General features: G+C 35.7%; 1 protein-coding gene across 3 annotated transcripts in view; it reads right to left on the reverse strand.

Annotated features, from left to right (window-relative positions):
- Positions 1–14,879, reverse strand: part of LOC105248397 (probable ribonuclease ZC3H12C) — a 91,273-nt gene that overhangs the window by 28,967 nt on the left and 47,427 nt on the right. For 2 of the 3 annotated variants that reach the window (XM_025412088.1, XM_025412090.1), the window contains exons 5-6: positions 11,945–12,272; positions 6,018–6,279 (exon numbers count right to left, since the gene is read on the reverse strand). In XM_025412088.1, coding sequence (XP_025267873.1) covers positions 6,018–6,279; positions 11,945–12,272 — 590 coding nt within the window. The remainder of the gene's footprint in view (positions 1–6,017; positions 6,280–11,944; positions 12,273–14,879) is intronic. The other variant, XM_025412089.1, reaches the window with a different exon arrangement.

The raw sequence follows: 14,879 nt of genomic DNA on the forward strand, positions 1-14,879 counted from the left end.
GGACAAATTAGAATCCATTTACGCATCTAAGGGACCCGCACGCAAGGCAACCCTTTTAAAGAGCCTTATGCTTCGTAAAATGCCAGATGATGGAGACGTAAAAGATCATCTCAATGATCTTTTTGATGCAGTCGATAAATTACAATCGATGAACGTCGAAATCAATGGTGATATGCTCGCCGTCATCATATTATACAGTCTTCCAGAAAGCTACGACACATTCAGGTGCGCAATAGAATCACGAGATGATCTACCGGACGTTGAAACTCTAAAAATAAAAATATTCGAAGAAAGCGAAGCCAGGAAGCGAAAAATATCCGACGACGGAGCCGGTGCGCTGTTAGTAAAGCATCAAAATCAGCAACCTCATACTTCAAATAACAAAACGGGTAAGAATATCAAGAATTCATCTTCTTCGAATAAACGGATAAAATGTAACTATTGTAAGAAAATTGGCCACAAAGCCGCAAATTGTTACGCTAAAAGAAATTCCGAGCAAAATGCAGGTCACGCAACAGAAACGGCCTTACTAACTACTAATCCAGCCAAGTCGAAAGAATGGTGCCTAGATAGCGGCTACACCTCGCATTTATGCAATAACAAGGAACTCTTCGTCGAAACTACGAACATATCCAGTGGACTAAAGCTTGCCAATAACGACATTACCAAGGTCGAGGCGAAGGGAGACGTCAGAATTACAGCTTTGGTGAACAAAAAGGAAAAACCGTTAAGACTAATGAACACGCTATATGTTCCCAATCTGAGAACTAATCTCTTATCTGTAGCCAAAATTGTGGACAATAATCACGAGATCACTTTCAAGCAGGATCGCGCCATCGTTCGAAATTTCCAAGGTAAGACAACAATGATTGCCAAACGCATAAATGATCTATATTATCTTCAGGAAAAACCTGAGCAAGCATGCATCACGAGTGAGCATGAACGATCGCATACCAAAACTTGGCACGAACGTTTGGGACATCTCAACTTGAAGGACGTCAGATTGATGTGGAGAAACCAATCCGTCGCAGGCATAAAGCTCGAAGCAAACTCCATTCCAATCGATTGCAAGATATGTGCAGCGGGAAAACTATCGAGCACTCCTTTTTCATCCCGAGGTCGAAGATCCTCCGGTGCACTGGATTTAGTGCACACTGATATATGCGGACCCATGCGAACAGAATCGCAAGGCGGTGCGCGGTACTTCGTCACTTTCATAGACGATCACACTCACTGGTGCGAGGTATACTTCATGCGGAATAAAAGCGACGTTACGGAAAAGTTTAAAGAGTACATGAAATTCGCTGAAAGACATACAGGGCGCAAAATCAAGGCTACTCAATCCGACAACGGCAAGGAATATTGCAACTATACAATGGACGCTCTCTTCAAAGAACACGGAATACGTCATCGTCTGACAGTACCGCATACGCCGCAACAGAACGGCATAGCCGAACGCAAAAATCGAACCTTAGTCGAATCGGCGCGGTGCATGATCATTCAATCGGGATTACCCCCATCCTTTTGGGCCGAGGCTATTTCGTCGGCAAATTACATAAGAAATCGATGCATCACCAAAGGTCTGGAATCAGGAACCCCCTTTGAAAAATGGACCGGGCGACGCCCGAACGTCGCTCACCTGCGAACATTCGGTTGCAAAGTTTTTATTCTAAATAAGTCCCCCAGCAAAGGGAAATTCGACGTTCGAGGTCTGGAAGGTATATTCATCGGATATTCCGAGACATCGAAGGCTTACAGGATCTGGTGCCCGAAAGATCGAAAAGTTCATGTTTCGAGAGATGTCAAATTCTTCCACGAGTATGATACAAAAAATCCCACGGAAGACATCGTGACCCATGAGACCACAAATGACCATTTCAGGATCATAGACGATCTGGAAGCCAACGATGATTCACGCGGGACGCATGTTGAGACGAACGAATCCAAATCAATGGAGGATCATCAGCATATTGAGGAAAGCGATGGAGATGACAAACCGGTCGAATCCCTTAAACGAGGGCGCGGACGACCAAGAGGATCCACCACTCGAAGATGCGTAACTCCGACTAAACAATACAATCTTAGAAGCAATGATCAGAAGAAGACATCGATTCCCGAAGCCATTGAAGTGTCATCGGATGAGGACACTGGACCGCATGAGTCCATGTTCGCTTTTCTTGCAAGTGAAATTCCCTTGTCTCAAGCCATTTCCGGTCCTGATGCCATGGAATGGAAAGACGCCATCTATGACGAAGTGAGGAGCCTCGTGACCAACGACACCTGGGAGCTCGTTGAAAGACCAGGTAACGCCAATATAGTCGGATGTCGAATCGTTCTAAGAAACAAATATGATGCAGATGGACGTTTGGATAAAAGAAAGGCTCGAATTGGCAAGAGGATTTTCTCAACGACCCGGCATAGATTTTCACGACACCTTTGCACCAGTGGCAAGACTCAGTTCGCTGAGGCTATTGGTCGCCCTATCCGCTGAATATAAAATGTCAATATCACAACTAGACATAGCATCAGCATATCTGCACGGAAATATGGACGTCGACGTACATATGGAAGCGCCGGAGTTTCTGGAAGAAATGCTCATAAGAATCTCCAAGGACGAATCCGCAAAGAAGTTGAAATATAAGGCTGTAAAAATGCTGACGCATTTTCGTCAGGGAGTCGAGTTTGCCTATTAAGGAAGGCGCTATACGGATTACGTCAAGCCGGACGACAGTGGCATTCTAAATTAAAAGAATCACTCGAGAATATTGGACTCACCTCCACAAATGCCGATCCGTGTGTCTACACGAACCTAGATAAGACAATCTTTCTGCTCGTCTACGTAGATGACATTTTGATCGCAACCGGCGATCACAAGAGTAAACAAAGAGTCGTAAACGCCTTGAAAGAAAAATTCGCCATCAAGGATCTCGGAGAGGCGAAATATTGTTTAGGCATCGAGATCATCAGGAATAAAGAGAAGATATTTCTCTCTCAGGCAGGTTACATTCGAAATATATTGGACAGATTCGGAATGACTAACTGCAAGAAGGCATCTACCCCACTATCCAGTGGTTTCAAACCAACAGCAGAGGATCGAGAAAACAAAGACAATACTGCCCCATACAGGGAACTAGTCGGCAGTTTGATGTATCTAGCTATGGCCACCCGACCCGATATAGCTCACGCCGTGAGCGTGCTGAGTCAATTCAATAATCATCACAGCGGAAGAGTTTGGACAGAAGCAAAGCATGTACTTAGATATCTCAAGGATACCTCGAATTTAGCTTTATGTTTCAGATCGACTAAAGGAAGCCTTCTCGGTTTCGTTGACGCGGACTGGGGCAATTGTACAATTGACAGACGATCCTATACTGGGATGGTTTTTGTTCTCGCCGGAGCAGCTATCTCCTGGGAGTCGCATAAACAAAGAACTGTCGCTCTATCTTCAACCGAAGCGGAGTATATGGCGTTAACCGACGCCGCAAAAGAAGCCATATACCTCATAGGGTTCCTAAAGGAGCTCGGACTCGTCGCATTGACCAACATCACTATCTTCAATGACAATCAAGGAGCTGGAGAATTGGCACGTAATCCAGTTTTTCACGGCAGGTCCAAGCACATAGACGTACGTCACCATTTCATTCGAGAGGCAATTAACAACTACACCCTGAAGCTAGAATACATGCTACGGATCAAATGATAGCGGATGTGCTCACTAAGACACTTGGAGCCGGGAACCATAAATCTTGTATCCACGGTATGGGACTCATGTACGTGGATCAAGAAAGGCATTCAAATTGAGGGGGAGTGTTGGGCATTCAATTTGAACTCCCCACCTTTTTGGCCAACCACCACTTGTGCACCCCTGCACGTACTTTATTGTAGGAGGCGCTCTGTGACCACGTTTCCTCCGTACGCCGTCGTAAAGGACGGCGCTCTCCGTTATTACTTTTTAGCCTACAACGTACCGTTCACTTAACGTTTTTTTCGCTCGAAAACTACCTTTGTTCTCACTGTATCATTTTATTAATCAACGAGTCTGTATAAGCTAATTATATCTCCTTTCCAAAACGTGGCACTCTATTCGATTCACGCCCCTTCCCAACAGTTATTATTAATACGAACGTGTGTTTTATATTAATAATGCTATAATTATAATAAAGTGACATAATTTACCTAAAATGTGATTTAAATTCAATATTTGTATATCTGGTAATAACATTTTCCAAATAATCTGTTATTTTTGGTACTATTTTCCTTTCACCTCTATTGTTACCCAGATAGCACAAGACATTCTATGGACATTCATTTTATGTCCATTTTATGTCCGCACGTCCATGGACATAAAATAAACGTCCATCGTACATCCGATTTAAGACATCCGTCAATATTTGGACGTCCACAAGATGTCCGGTCTTGGAGGTTAAAGTTTCTCGCGAGCACACAAGCATGTATTAGTTCGTTCGTTTACCGCGACGTGCGATGCGCTATCTTTCTCGTATTTAATCAGTTATGAGAATTATATAAAGTTTGCAAAAGGTAACAAATAAGATTAAAAATGTATTGTTCAATTTAATTTCTGATCTAAAAGCACGGATTTCGGATATTAAATTGATTTTATAAGTCGGACAAGTAAATGTCCGGTGAATAAACGAAAATAATTTTTCATTATCTATTTAAGATGTAATATGCAAGTATAAATTATAAATAAAATTTTTATATAAAATTTTTATGTAAAATTTTATATAAAATAGATAAATTATATTAATTATTATTTAATGATTGAAATATATATGTTTCGTTTAAAAAATATGATATGTTTAGATCATAAAGGTTGTTCTTTTTTCACACATATAATACACATTTTTTTAAATTATTTATTTTATAATCGTTTTGTGCAATAAAAGTAACATTTAAATAATATGTGATATTGCATTAATGTATTATATGTGATATAAATTTTCTTTAATAAATGTATTACTTAAAAAAATATATATTTCATCTTTTTAATATATAAATTCAAATTTTGTATGTAATCCCTTTTTCATCTCCTTATTAGGTCCATATAAAGTCTGTTTTGTATATCTATTATTGCTAATTTATGTCCATTAGATGTTCATCGGATATCTTTTGGACACGTCAGGGATTAAATTATATCCATCAATTTCATATTTGGATATGCTATGGATATCCACTGTATATTTGAAGAACATAAAACGGACATTTTATGGATATTTTCAATATTCTTGAAGGATATTTGTAGAATATTTTATGGATATCTGTGTGCTGTCTGGGTTATTATCTCTATTTTCGAATAAAATATTTTGTAATTCTTCATTATTATCATCTGAAGAAGAACTAATCGAAGATTCAAAAATGATGTTTTCGAGTAAAATATATTGTTCCATAATAATAATTAGTGTAATTGCAACATTTTCATATATTGTATATACATACGGTACAATACAATCCTAATGATCCCAGTAGGAGAAACGAAACGCAGCACTGGGAGTTTTCAATACTGCCAACTTTATCTTTTTTTCCAACACCGACCAAACATATTTTCGAACGAACTAATAATCATTTTGTGCAATAAAAGTAACATTTAAATAATATGTGATATTGCATTAATGTATAGTATATGATATAAATTTTCTTTAATAAATGTATTGCTTAAAAAAATATATTTCATCTTTTTAATATGTAAATTCAAATTTTATATGTAATCCCTTTTTCATCTCCTTATTACGTCCATATAAAGTCCGTTTTGTATATTTGTTATTGCTAATTTATGTCCATTAGACGTTCATCGGATATCTTTTGGACACGTCAGGGATTAAATTATGTCCACCAATTTCATATTTGGATATGCTATGGATATCCAATGTATATTTGAGGAACATAAAACGGACATTTATGGATTTTTTCAATATCCTTGAAGGAGGATATTTGTAGAATACTTTATGGATATCTGTGTGCTGTCTGGGAGTGAACGTATTTAAATAAATCAGACTCACCTCATGGCAGTAACTGGATACGACGATTCATTATTGGCGTGTCTTGTCAACGGTCGATGTTGTACATTGGAGCGCGGGGAATTGATGACCGATTGTTGTTGTAGTTGATCAGCTTGTTGCTGTTGTCGCCTGAGCTGATAAAGTCGCGGATCGCATATTGGATTCAAAGTCAATTGTCGCTGCAATTTGCGATGCATATTCGCCGGTTCTGGATCCGGATTGTTTACTCTTGACATGGCCCAATTTACTGCGGAGGGATAACCTTTAATAAAAATATATATAAAGCTATTGAACTATTCAAATTTTATCGATGAAATAAAAAAATAAGTAGAGAACAAGTTTTATATTGAACTTTTTAAAATGTTCATTATATATAATTTATGTATATACAAGGGAAATATTGTATATATTTATGTATGTACACAAAGAGTACATCTTATCCTTTAATCCTTTCGTATCCCCAGCTTTCTCAAAAGAAATGTGTTTCATATAAAGACAGTTTTACAGATTTTTGGGAGTGCCGATTCCAAATTTATCATCAAAATTTAAATTCAAAATGGCAGATTCAAGATGACGACAATAAAAAGCTTAAATATATTGCAAATGAGCTTTGATTTTATTTTGATTTTTTTACAAATATATATTATGTTTTTTCTTGAATATACACACACACGTTCGACTTATAGTGTTGTTATACATTTTTTTTTGCAAGCCGCGCATCTGCCGCGAGACTTGGATGTCCGTCGCACGCATTGTCTTACTTTGATTACACATATAAATTATTATAATATTTATTATAATAAAGTTGTAATCACATTTAAATAAAACTTTAAGTTTATAATTAGCGCATAAATTTTATGATTTTTCAATTAATATACGGTTAATCTTTATTCTCTAAAAGTTTGATTTTTTGCAAAGTTTAGATAATTATATTGTACTGTAAACATTATATTTCAAAGTGCGCGATTTTTTTACATATAGCTTGAACCTTCTTCTTTAAAACAAATCAAGATAGAAGTCGATAGGATTATTTGATTAAAAGTTATGAATTTTTTCGTAGGTGGGACATATGTATGTCTTGGAAGTACGAAAGGATTAAATTGAACGTAACTAATAATTCAGAAATTATACATTAAAAACCAAGAAAAATTTTAGGATTTAAAGAAAAATTATGATAGTACTATTGATTTAACCTTGAGATAAGTGTGCTCTTTTTAAAATTAACTGGAATTTTTTAAAGAAAAATTCTTATTTTTTTACTATATGTTTTATAGCTGACATAAAAGCATTTCAAAACACTTTATGATCAAGAAGTCTCTAACAAGTAACACTACCCAAATGTAAATCACCGATTTTGATAATTTTTGAATATGTTGTAGTAGACGTAAAAATAAGACATACGTATTTTTTTTTATCGGCGGAAAACCATATTTACACCCCTTTACACCCCTTTAAATTTATGGGTATCGATTTAATTGTTTTGTATATAAGGATTTAGTATTTTCGGCCCGAACCAAATAAAATAGTTGCATCATCAAGAGATATGAAAAATGGAAAATTTTCGACTCGGTTCGATCATTTTTAGGGGGTAAACCACCCCCTGTATTTGAAACAAAAATTTTAAAAATGCCCAGATAATTGCAAATTTTATTCAAAAATTTTTAAAAAAATATATGTTACACTCGCATCCAAAACAAAAGTGAGACTGTTTGAGGATTTAAGGGTGACCACCCTTTTATCGAATTTCTTACGTAACATTTAAATTTATTCCGAAATAATGGTAAACAGTTTCATTTATCGTCAAATTAATTAATATTTACAAATTATAGTCTGATCAACCCTTCAATTCTATAAGGGGTGAGGAAAAACCTACCCTTAATAAGAGTAAGAAACCAGGATCGCGGCTCTTAGCATTACCCAGGATCACGACGGGGACGTGGCCGCGTGGATCCCATTTTATTTTATTTTTTTGGTTTTTTTGGTTTTTTGTTTTTTTTATTTGTTTATTGTTTTGTAATTTTTTTGTGTTTTTATTTGTATGTTGTTTTTTAATTTTTATATTTGTATTTTAACAATTAAAAAAAATTAAATTAATTAAACGTTACATTATAACTAACTTTAGTAATATTAATTAATGGCTATTCTTTATAGTCTTTACAATAATGAGGGACGCTTTGATTGCTGGGATCAAAAAAATGAGTAAAACATATATAATGTGTACACCAAGCGCACCTAATTAAAGCATTATCTTCACAATACTTGCAAGATGTATCACAATTTTCAAAACAGTATCGGACAGGAGTTTTGCATTTAGGTGGTTTTTCTTGAATATACCCACTTTTATACCATGCATATTTAAACATGTTTACAAACCTGGCTGAAGAAAACTGGTTATGAATCAGCGACTGAAGTTTTAATACATTGTTTCTTGCATGTAAATTGACATCAAAGCCATACAAAATTACCAGATCTGAAAAATGTTTTAAAAAATTTTTCCATGGTCTGAATCCATAAACATCTAGGGGTTGAATCATACCAGTTGTCCCAGCAGGAATTGTACAAATATTGACATCTTTGCCTTCTAGACAAACGTTGTCAAAATTTTTCTTTGTTTGTCCTGTCCACGAATCTAAACATAAAACCGATTGTTTATCAACCACAGATAAGTAAATATCTTTGTACCATTGAACTGCCAGGTCAGATGATAATTTCCCAGATTTTGAAGGTACTACGACAATATTTTCTGCTTTATATATGTTCATTTCAACAACAGGTCCAAACTGCCCACCCGTTTCTTGTAAAACAATAAATAAAGGCGACTTGAGTAATCCACTAGCTGATACAATCGGTTGTATGGTATAGCTATGTGTTAATGAATTCTTCGATTGTGTTAAACATTCAACTTTTGCTGTTCCTTTGAAAGATAATGTTCGTCCTGCATGTGATTCATAATTAAAACCAAACTGATCTGAATTATAAACATTGTCAGCTCCTAATAATGAGATTTGCTCCCTAATTTTGGATACAAATTGATTTGCTTCTTGTACTAAATCATCTTTCTTTGATAAGAGCGTTTGGGTAGTGAATTTATTAATTTTTCTGGATACGATTCCGTGTTTTATTTTAAAATTGTGAATCCACTTTGATGAAGCCGTGAAAAATTCTCGAGGTAGTTGTACTTCATTTCTTGCATTTAAAGCCCATCTCTTAATATCAATATCATGAATTGGTATTGACTTCAAATGTGCATTTTGAAACTGTTTCATGACATATTTGCTAATTTCCAATAATTTCTCGTTTCTTGTGCCACCTTCTTTTACTTGCTTTTCCCATCTATATAACATTGTAATATTTTGAACTTTTTTAAATTTACTTTGTACACATTCAAATTTTAAATTTTTTTTTGTACCAGAATGCCAATATTGAACAGCTTTTTCTTTATATTCGAAATCTATCATGTTTTTAACTTTTTTATTATCATTAATAATAGCGTTATAATCATCTTGGAAATCTTCTTCAATTGCATGGATTTCAGGAAGCGCAGTATTATCTTCGTAACATAAAGTAGTATAACTTTCAAATATCAAGGCAAAATCAATGGAGTCTTTAATTATATTCTCCAATTGTGACGCAAAAGCTCTCTCATCATCATTAATAGCTGAATCAATATTATATTGTGGATAATTAAAAGCTTCTTGTAACAATTTTAAAATGTTTCTTACATTCATCGTCATTTTTTTGTATACGTATTCGGTATAAAAATACGTAATTGGTGAGCTTAAGGTGTTTACTGATTTTTAAATTAATTTAATCGAGATTAGAACACCGTTGAAACCCTTAACGATCAACGCGATTGTCCGAGAAACTTTCTTCTTTGAAATATGGACTGCAGGATGTGAATGTGAATGTGAGAAATGGGCCCCGGAGCATCTCATGTAAACAAAAGCCGCGAGCTAACAATAAGGAGTGAGGAGCGCTCGCCTGGCGACGGAGGCATTCATATTTCAAAGAAGAAAGTTTCTCGGCTTCATCAAAGTGGATTCACAATTTTAAAATAAAACACGGAATCGTATCCAGAAAAATTAATAAATTCACTACCCAAACGCTCTTATCAAAGAAAGATGATTTAGTACAAGAAGCAAATCAATTTGTATCCAAAATTAGGGAGCAAATCTCATTATTAGGAGCTGACAATGTTTATAATTCAGATCAGTCTGGTTTTAATTATGAATCACATGCAGGACGAACATTATCTTTCAAAGGAACAGCAAAAGTTGAATGTTTAACACAATCGAAGAATTCATTAACACATAGCTATACCATACAACCGATTGTATCAGCTAGTGGATTACTCAAGTCGCCTTTATTTATTGTTTTACAAGAAACGGGTGGGCAGTTTGGACCTGTTGTTGAAATGAACATATATAAAGCAGAAAATATTGTCGTAGTACCTTCAAAATCTGGGAAATTATCATCTGACCTGGCAGTTCAATGGTACAAAGATATTTACTTATCTGTGGTTGATAAACAATCGGTTTTATGTTTAGATTCGTGGACAGGACAAACAAAGAAAAATTTTGACAACGTTTGTCTAGAAGGCAAAGATGTCAATATTTGTACAATTCCTGCTGGGACAACTGGTATGATTCAACCCCTAGATGTTTATGGATTCAGACCATGGAAAAATTTTTTAAAACATTTTTCAGATCTGGTAATTTTGTATGGCTTTGATGTCAATTTACATGCAAGAAACAATGTATTAAAACTTCAGTCGCTGATTCATAACCAGTTTTCTTCAGCCAGGTTTGTAAACATGTTTAAATATGCATGGTATAAAAGTGGGTATATTCAAGAAAAACCACCTAAATGCAAGACTCCTGTCCGATACTGTTTTGAAAATTGTGATACATCTTGCAAGTATTGTGAAGATAATGCTTTAATTAGGTGCGCTTGGTGTACACATTATATATGTTTTACTCATTTTTTTGATCCCAGCAATCAAAGCGTCCCTCATTATTGTAAAGACTATAAAGAATAGCCATTAATTAATATTACTAAAGTTAGTTATAATGTAACGTTTAATTAATTTAATTTTTTTTAATTGTTAAAATACAAATATAAAAATTAAAAAACAACATACAAATAAAAACACAAAAAAATTACAAAACAATAAACAAATAAAAAAAACAAAAAACCAAAAAAACCAAAAAAATAAAATAAAATGGGATCCACGCGGCCACGTCCCCGTCGTGATCCTGGGTAATGCTAAGAGCCGCGATCCTGGTTTCTTACTCTTATTAAGGGTAGGTTTTTCCTCACCCCTTATAGAATTGAAGGGTTGATCAGACTATAATTTGTAAATATTAATTAATTTGACGATAAATGAAACTGTTTACCATTATTTCGGAATAAATTTAAATGTTACGTAAGAAATTCGATAAAAGGGTGGTCACCCTTAAATCCTCAAACAGTCTCACTTTTGTTTTGGATGCGAGTGTAACATATATTTTTTTAAAAATTTTTGAATAAAATTTGCAATTATCTGGGCATTTTTAAAATTTTTGTTTCAAATACAGGGGGTGGTTTACCCCCTAAAAATGATCGAACCGAGTCGAAAATTTTCCATTTTTCATATCTCTTGATGATGCAACTATTTTATTTGGTTCGGGCCGAAAATACTAAATCCTTATATACAAAACAATTAAATCGATACCCATAAATTTAAAGGGGTGTAAAGGGGTGTAAATATGGTTTTCCGCCGATAAAAAAAAATACGTATGTCTTATTTTTACGTCTACTACAACATATTCAAAAATTATCAAAATCGGTGATTTACATTTGGGTAGTGTTACTTGTAAGTTATAAGTTTTTACAGTTTGAATACTACTATTAGCTATTACTAGTATTAGCTTTAAAAAGATTATTACTTTGAAGATTCTGCGTAAGAGGCATCTGTTGATTGTACATGACTGGACTAGTTGATGAAAACAAGTCAGATGTGACATTCTCCACAGATCTACTCTTCGGCGACAAGGATTGAACAACAGTTGGCGGTATAGCAGATCTAGCTTTACAGAGTGATAGATGTTGTGAAGATACAGACGCAGTTATAGATGGTAATGGTAAACTCAAACTAGGTCCACGAGCCTGTAGATGACGCTGAGCATGCTCTACTAATCGTTCCGTCACAGATTTATGTGGATGTGGTCCTCTCTCGGGATGCCAGAATTTACATTTATTGCCATATGTACATTTCTAAAAAGTAGACATTTAATGTAATTTAATTTTATAAATGTGTTTGATAATGTAATTTAATTTAATATATTGTTGTGTCCTTAGATTCCTGTGCGGTTTGATGCCGCTTATTGCGGTTAAAAGAAAATTAAATTAGGAAATCGTCTCCTGAAACGTTATCATGGAGTTACGAATAACCATAAAGTTATATCTAGCTGTCAATCTAGACTTATTGGACAGCTCTGCGTTATTATTTATTGTATTAATTGTGTTCATTTGAACTGAGTTTATTTAATTGAAGTTCTTTAATTACGTTTAGTACGTTTATTTCTCGTAAGTAGGTATTTAATTAGTGAGTTGACAGTTTCCGCGCGAGCGAATCTGTTAGTGCCGTGTGAAAAATCTCAATACCTTGAACGCAACAATATGAAGAAAATTTCTTATATATAGCGCTTAAATGTAATGAACATTTTATATCAAGCAGACTCTTCTTTTCGCAACGATCATGAAAATCAGCAAAAATTTGTTGAAGTGATACTTCTGTGATGTAGTCATTATGTGCTGAGCCATTACCTGAAATATCGCACAATTGCTTATCTACAGATTGTAAACAGTTTATGCAGGTAGATGTATAGAGTTTTCTGAGAGGGATAACTTTCATAACAGGATATTCTTGTGATTATTGTAGATAAATACGAATTCATATAGAGTTTCTACTGTTCTTTAATGCTATCTACTATAGCAACAGCAATCAATTCAATCGAATTGCATTACACATCACTTGCAATATTTCTTGCGAATTATTTTCGTTTATACTTCACAATATTTGGTGCTACAATCCATTCCATTTACTAAATCATTGCAAGAAATACAGTTTATGTTGCTTATTTTCTTCAAGGTTGCAGAAATTGTCTATATCTTTTGCCATAATTTTGTAGATGGAACGGTTACAACAATTCTTGAAATATGTCATTGCATCAGTATAAACAAAAACATGAATTCTTAGCAAAGAAAGTAATGCATGATGCGGAATGATCAAAGCTATTGCTGTTACTATGATAGCATTTTAAGTTTCCAAAGAATGCGGTGGGCACAATGAAGTCCACTTGAATTCTTCTTATCACGACAGCACTGCGCCAGGTTTGCTTCGCACGGGGGCCACGCATCGTGCTCGGCATTCGATCTTGTGCAGCTCCCATACGGATTGCGTGCTTATCTTGAATCATAATCTATCATTTCTTTAAAGCCTCTTTAAACAAAATTAAACAGGCTTTAATTTCAGACGTGTTTAAAAAAAAATTGATCATATTCAGTAAGGATAAGGATGTATATGGGAGAAGGTTAGGTGTGTCTATTATTGCGCACAACTATTTCGATCAACGACAAAATCCATCCGTGGCAACAGCGTTGACGTATCTTGTGAAGAAAGCATTCACAAACTTTTCAGCCCAACGAATAATTGCTAAAAAACAATATTCGTGAACTAGAAAAAATGTGAGGTGCAAGTGACTGAATCGGGAATCGAACCCGAGTCTTTCGCTTTCCGGGCAACTGCTCACTGAGCTAGACTTCACATCTAATACCGCTATTTAATACAGTGATATATATATATATATATATATATATATATATATATATATATTGTTACGCCCGCGGTGAGGACTTCGATTAATATCGAAGACGCGCGCGAAGAGATCGGCCGCTCGCGAGTCGCGCGAAATGAATAGACACTTTTAAAAGGAACTTGGAACTTTAATACACAACACCACAACACAGAACACTACAAACGGTAACACAGAACGTTAGCACAATATTAGTAATCCGGCTCGGCACGATACAGAAACGCGTCCGCGCAGCTTGACAGCTGGAACCGAACTCAGATGACAGACGCTGCTGTCAACAATCTCTTGACAACGCGCTTCTTCTCGTTAATCGGCGCCGTCCCGATGAACACGGACATCAGGGCCGTAACACTTGCCCCCTCCTTATTAAATTGTCGTCCCGACAATTAAAGACAGGAGGACTTTTCAAAATTTTCACGAATTGTCGAGCTCCGTTGTGTCCTCTTGTCCTACTCTGAGCTGCTGCTACAGATTACCGGACGGCACATTTCCTCTTGAGCTCTGTTGTGTCCTCTTGTTCTACTCTGAGCTGCTGCTGCAGATTACCGGACGACACATTTCCATTTTCTCAATCGACTTTCCCAGAGCTTTCCCTGACGAATGGAATTCCCGCTGCATTTTCTCGTCCTACCCTGCGCTGCTGCCACAGGTTACCGGACAATGCATCCTCTTGGGTTCCATCGAAGCTCAGAAACATAACCCGATGCGGGATCTTCGGACGAGAGGGGGGTAACCACCGTGGACCCAACATCCACGAAGGACTCCTCAAGTCCCTGCCTCGGCATTCGCCCTATGGCCCACGGAAAAACCACGGCTCAAAAACCGTGGGCAAGGCAGCACTTCAAGAAAATTTTCTTTTTCCTTTTTCTTTTTCCAGAGGTTGTCAAATCCTTAGATATTATCCTGTCTTTAAAAGAAAACAAAGAAGGCAGCAGTATTTGTAATAAAATCTAGTTAAGTAGTAATTATTTACAAAAGGTTGGGCTCCGAAATTTCCTCAATTAAA

This window comes from Camponotus floridanus, unplaced genomic scaffold, assembly GCF_003227725.1.
Source record: "Camponotus floridanus strain SB8 unplaced genomic scaffold, Cflo_v7.5 scaffold47, whole genome shotgun sequence".
Taxonomy (NCBI): Eukaryota; Metazoa; Arthropoda; class Insecta; order Hymenoptera; family Formicidae; genus Camponotus; species Camponotus floridanus.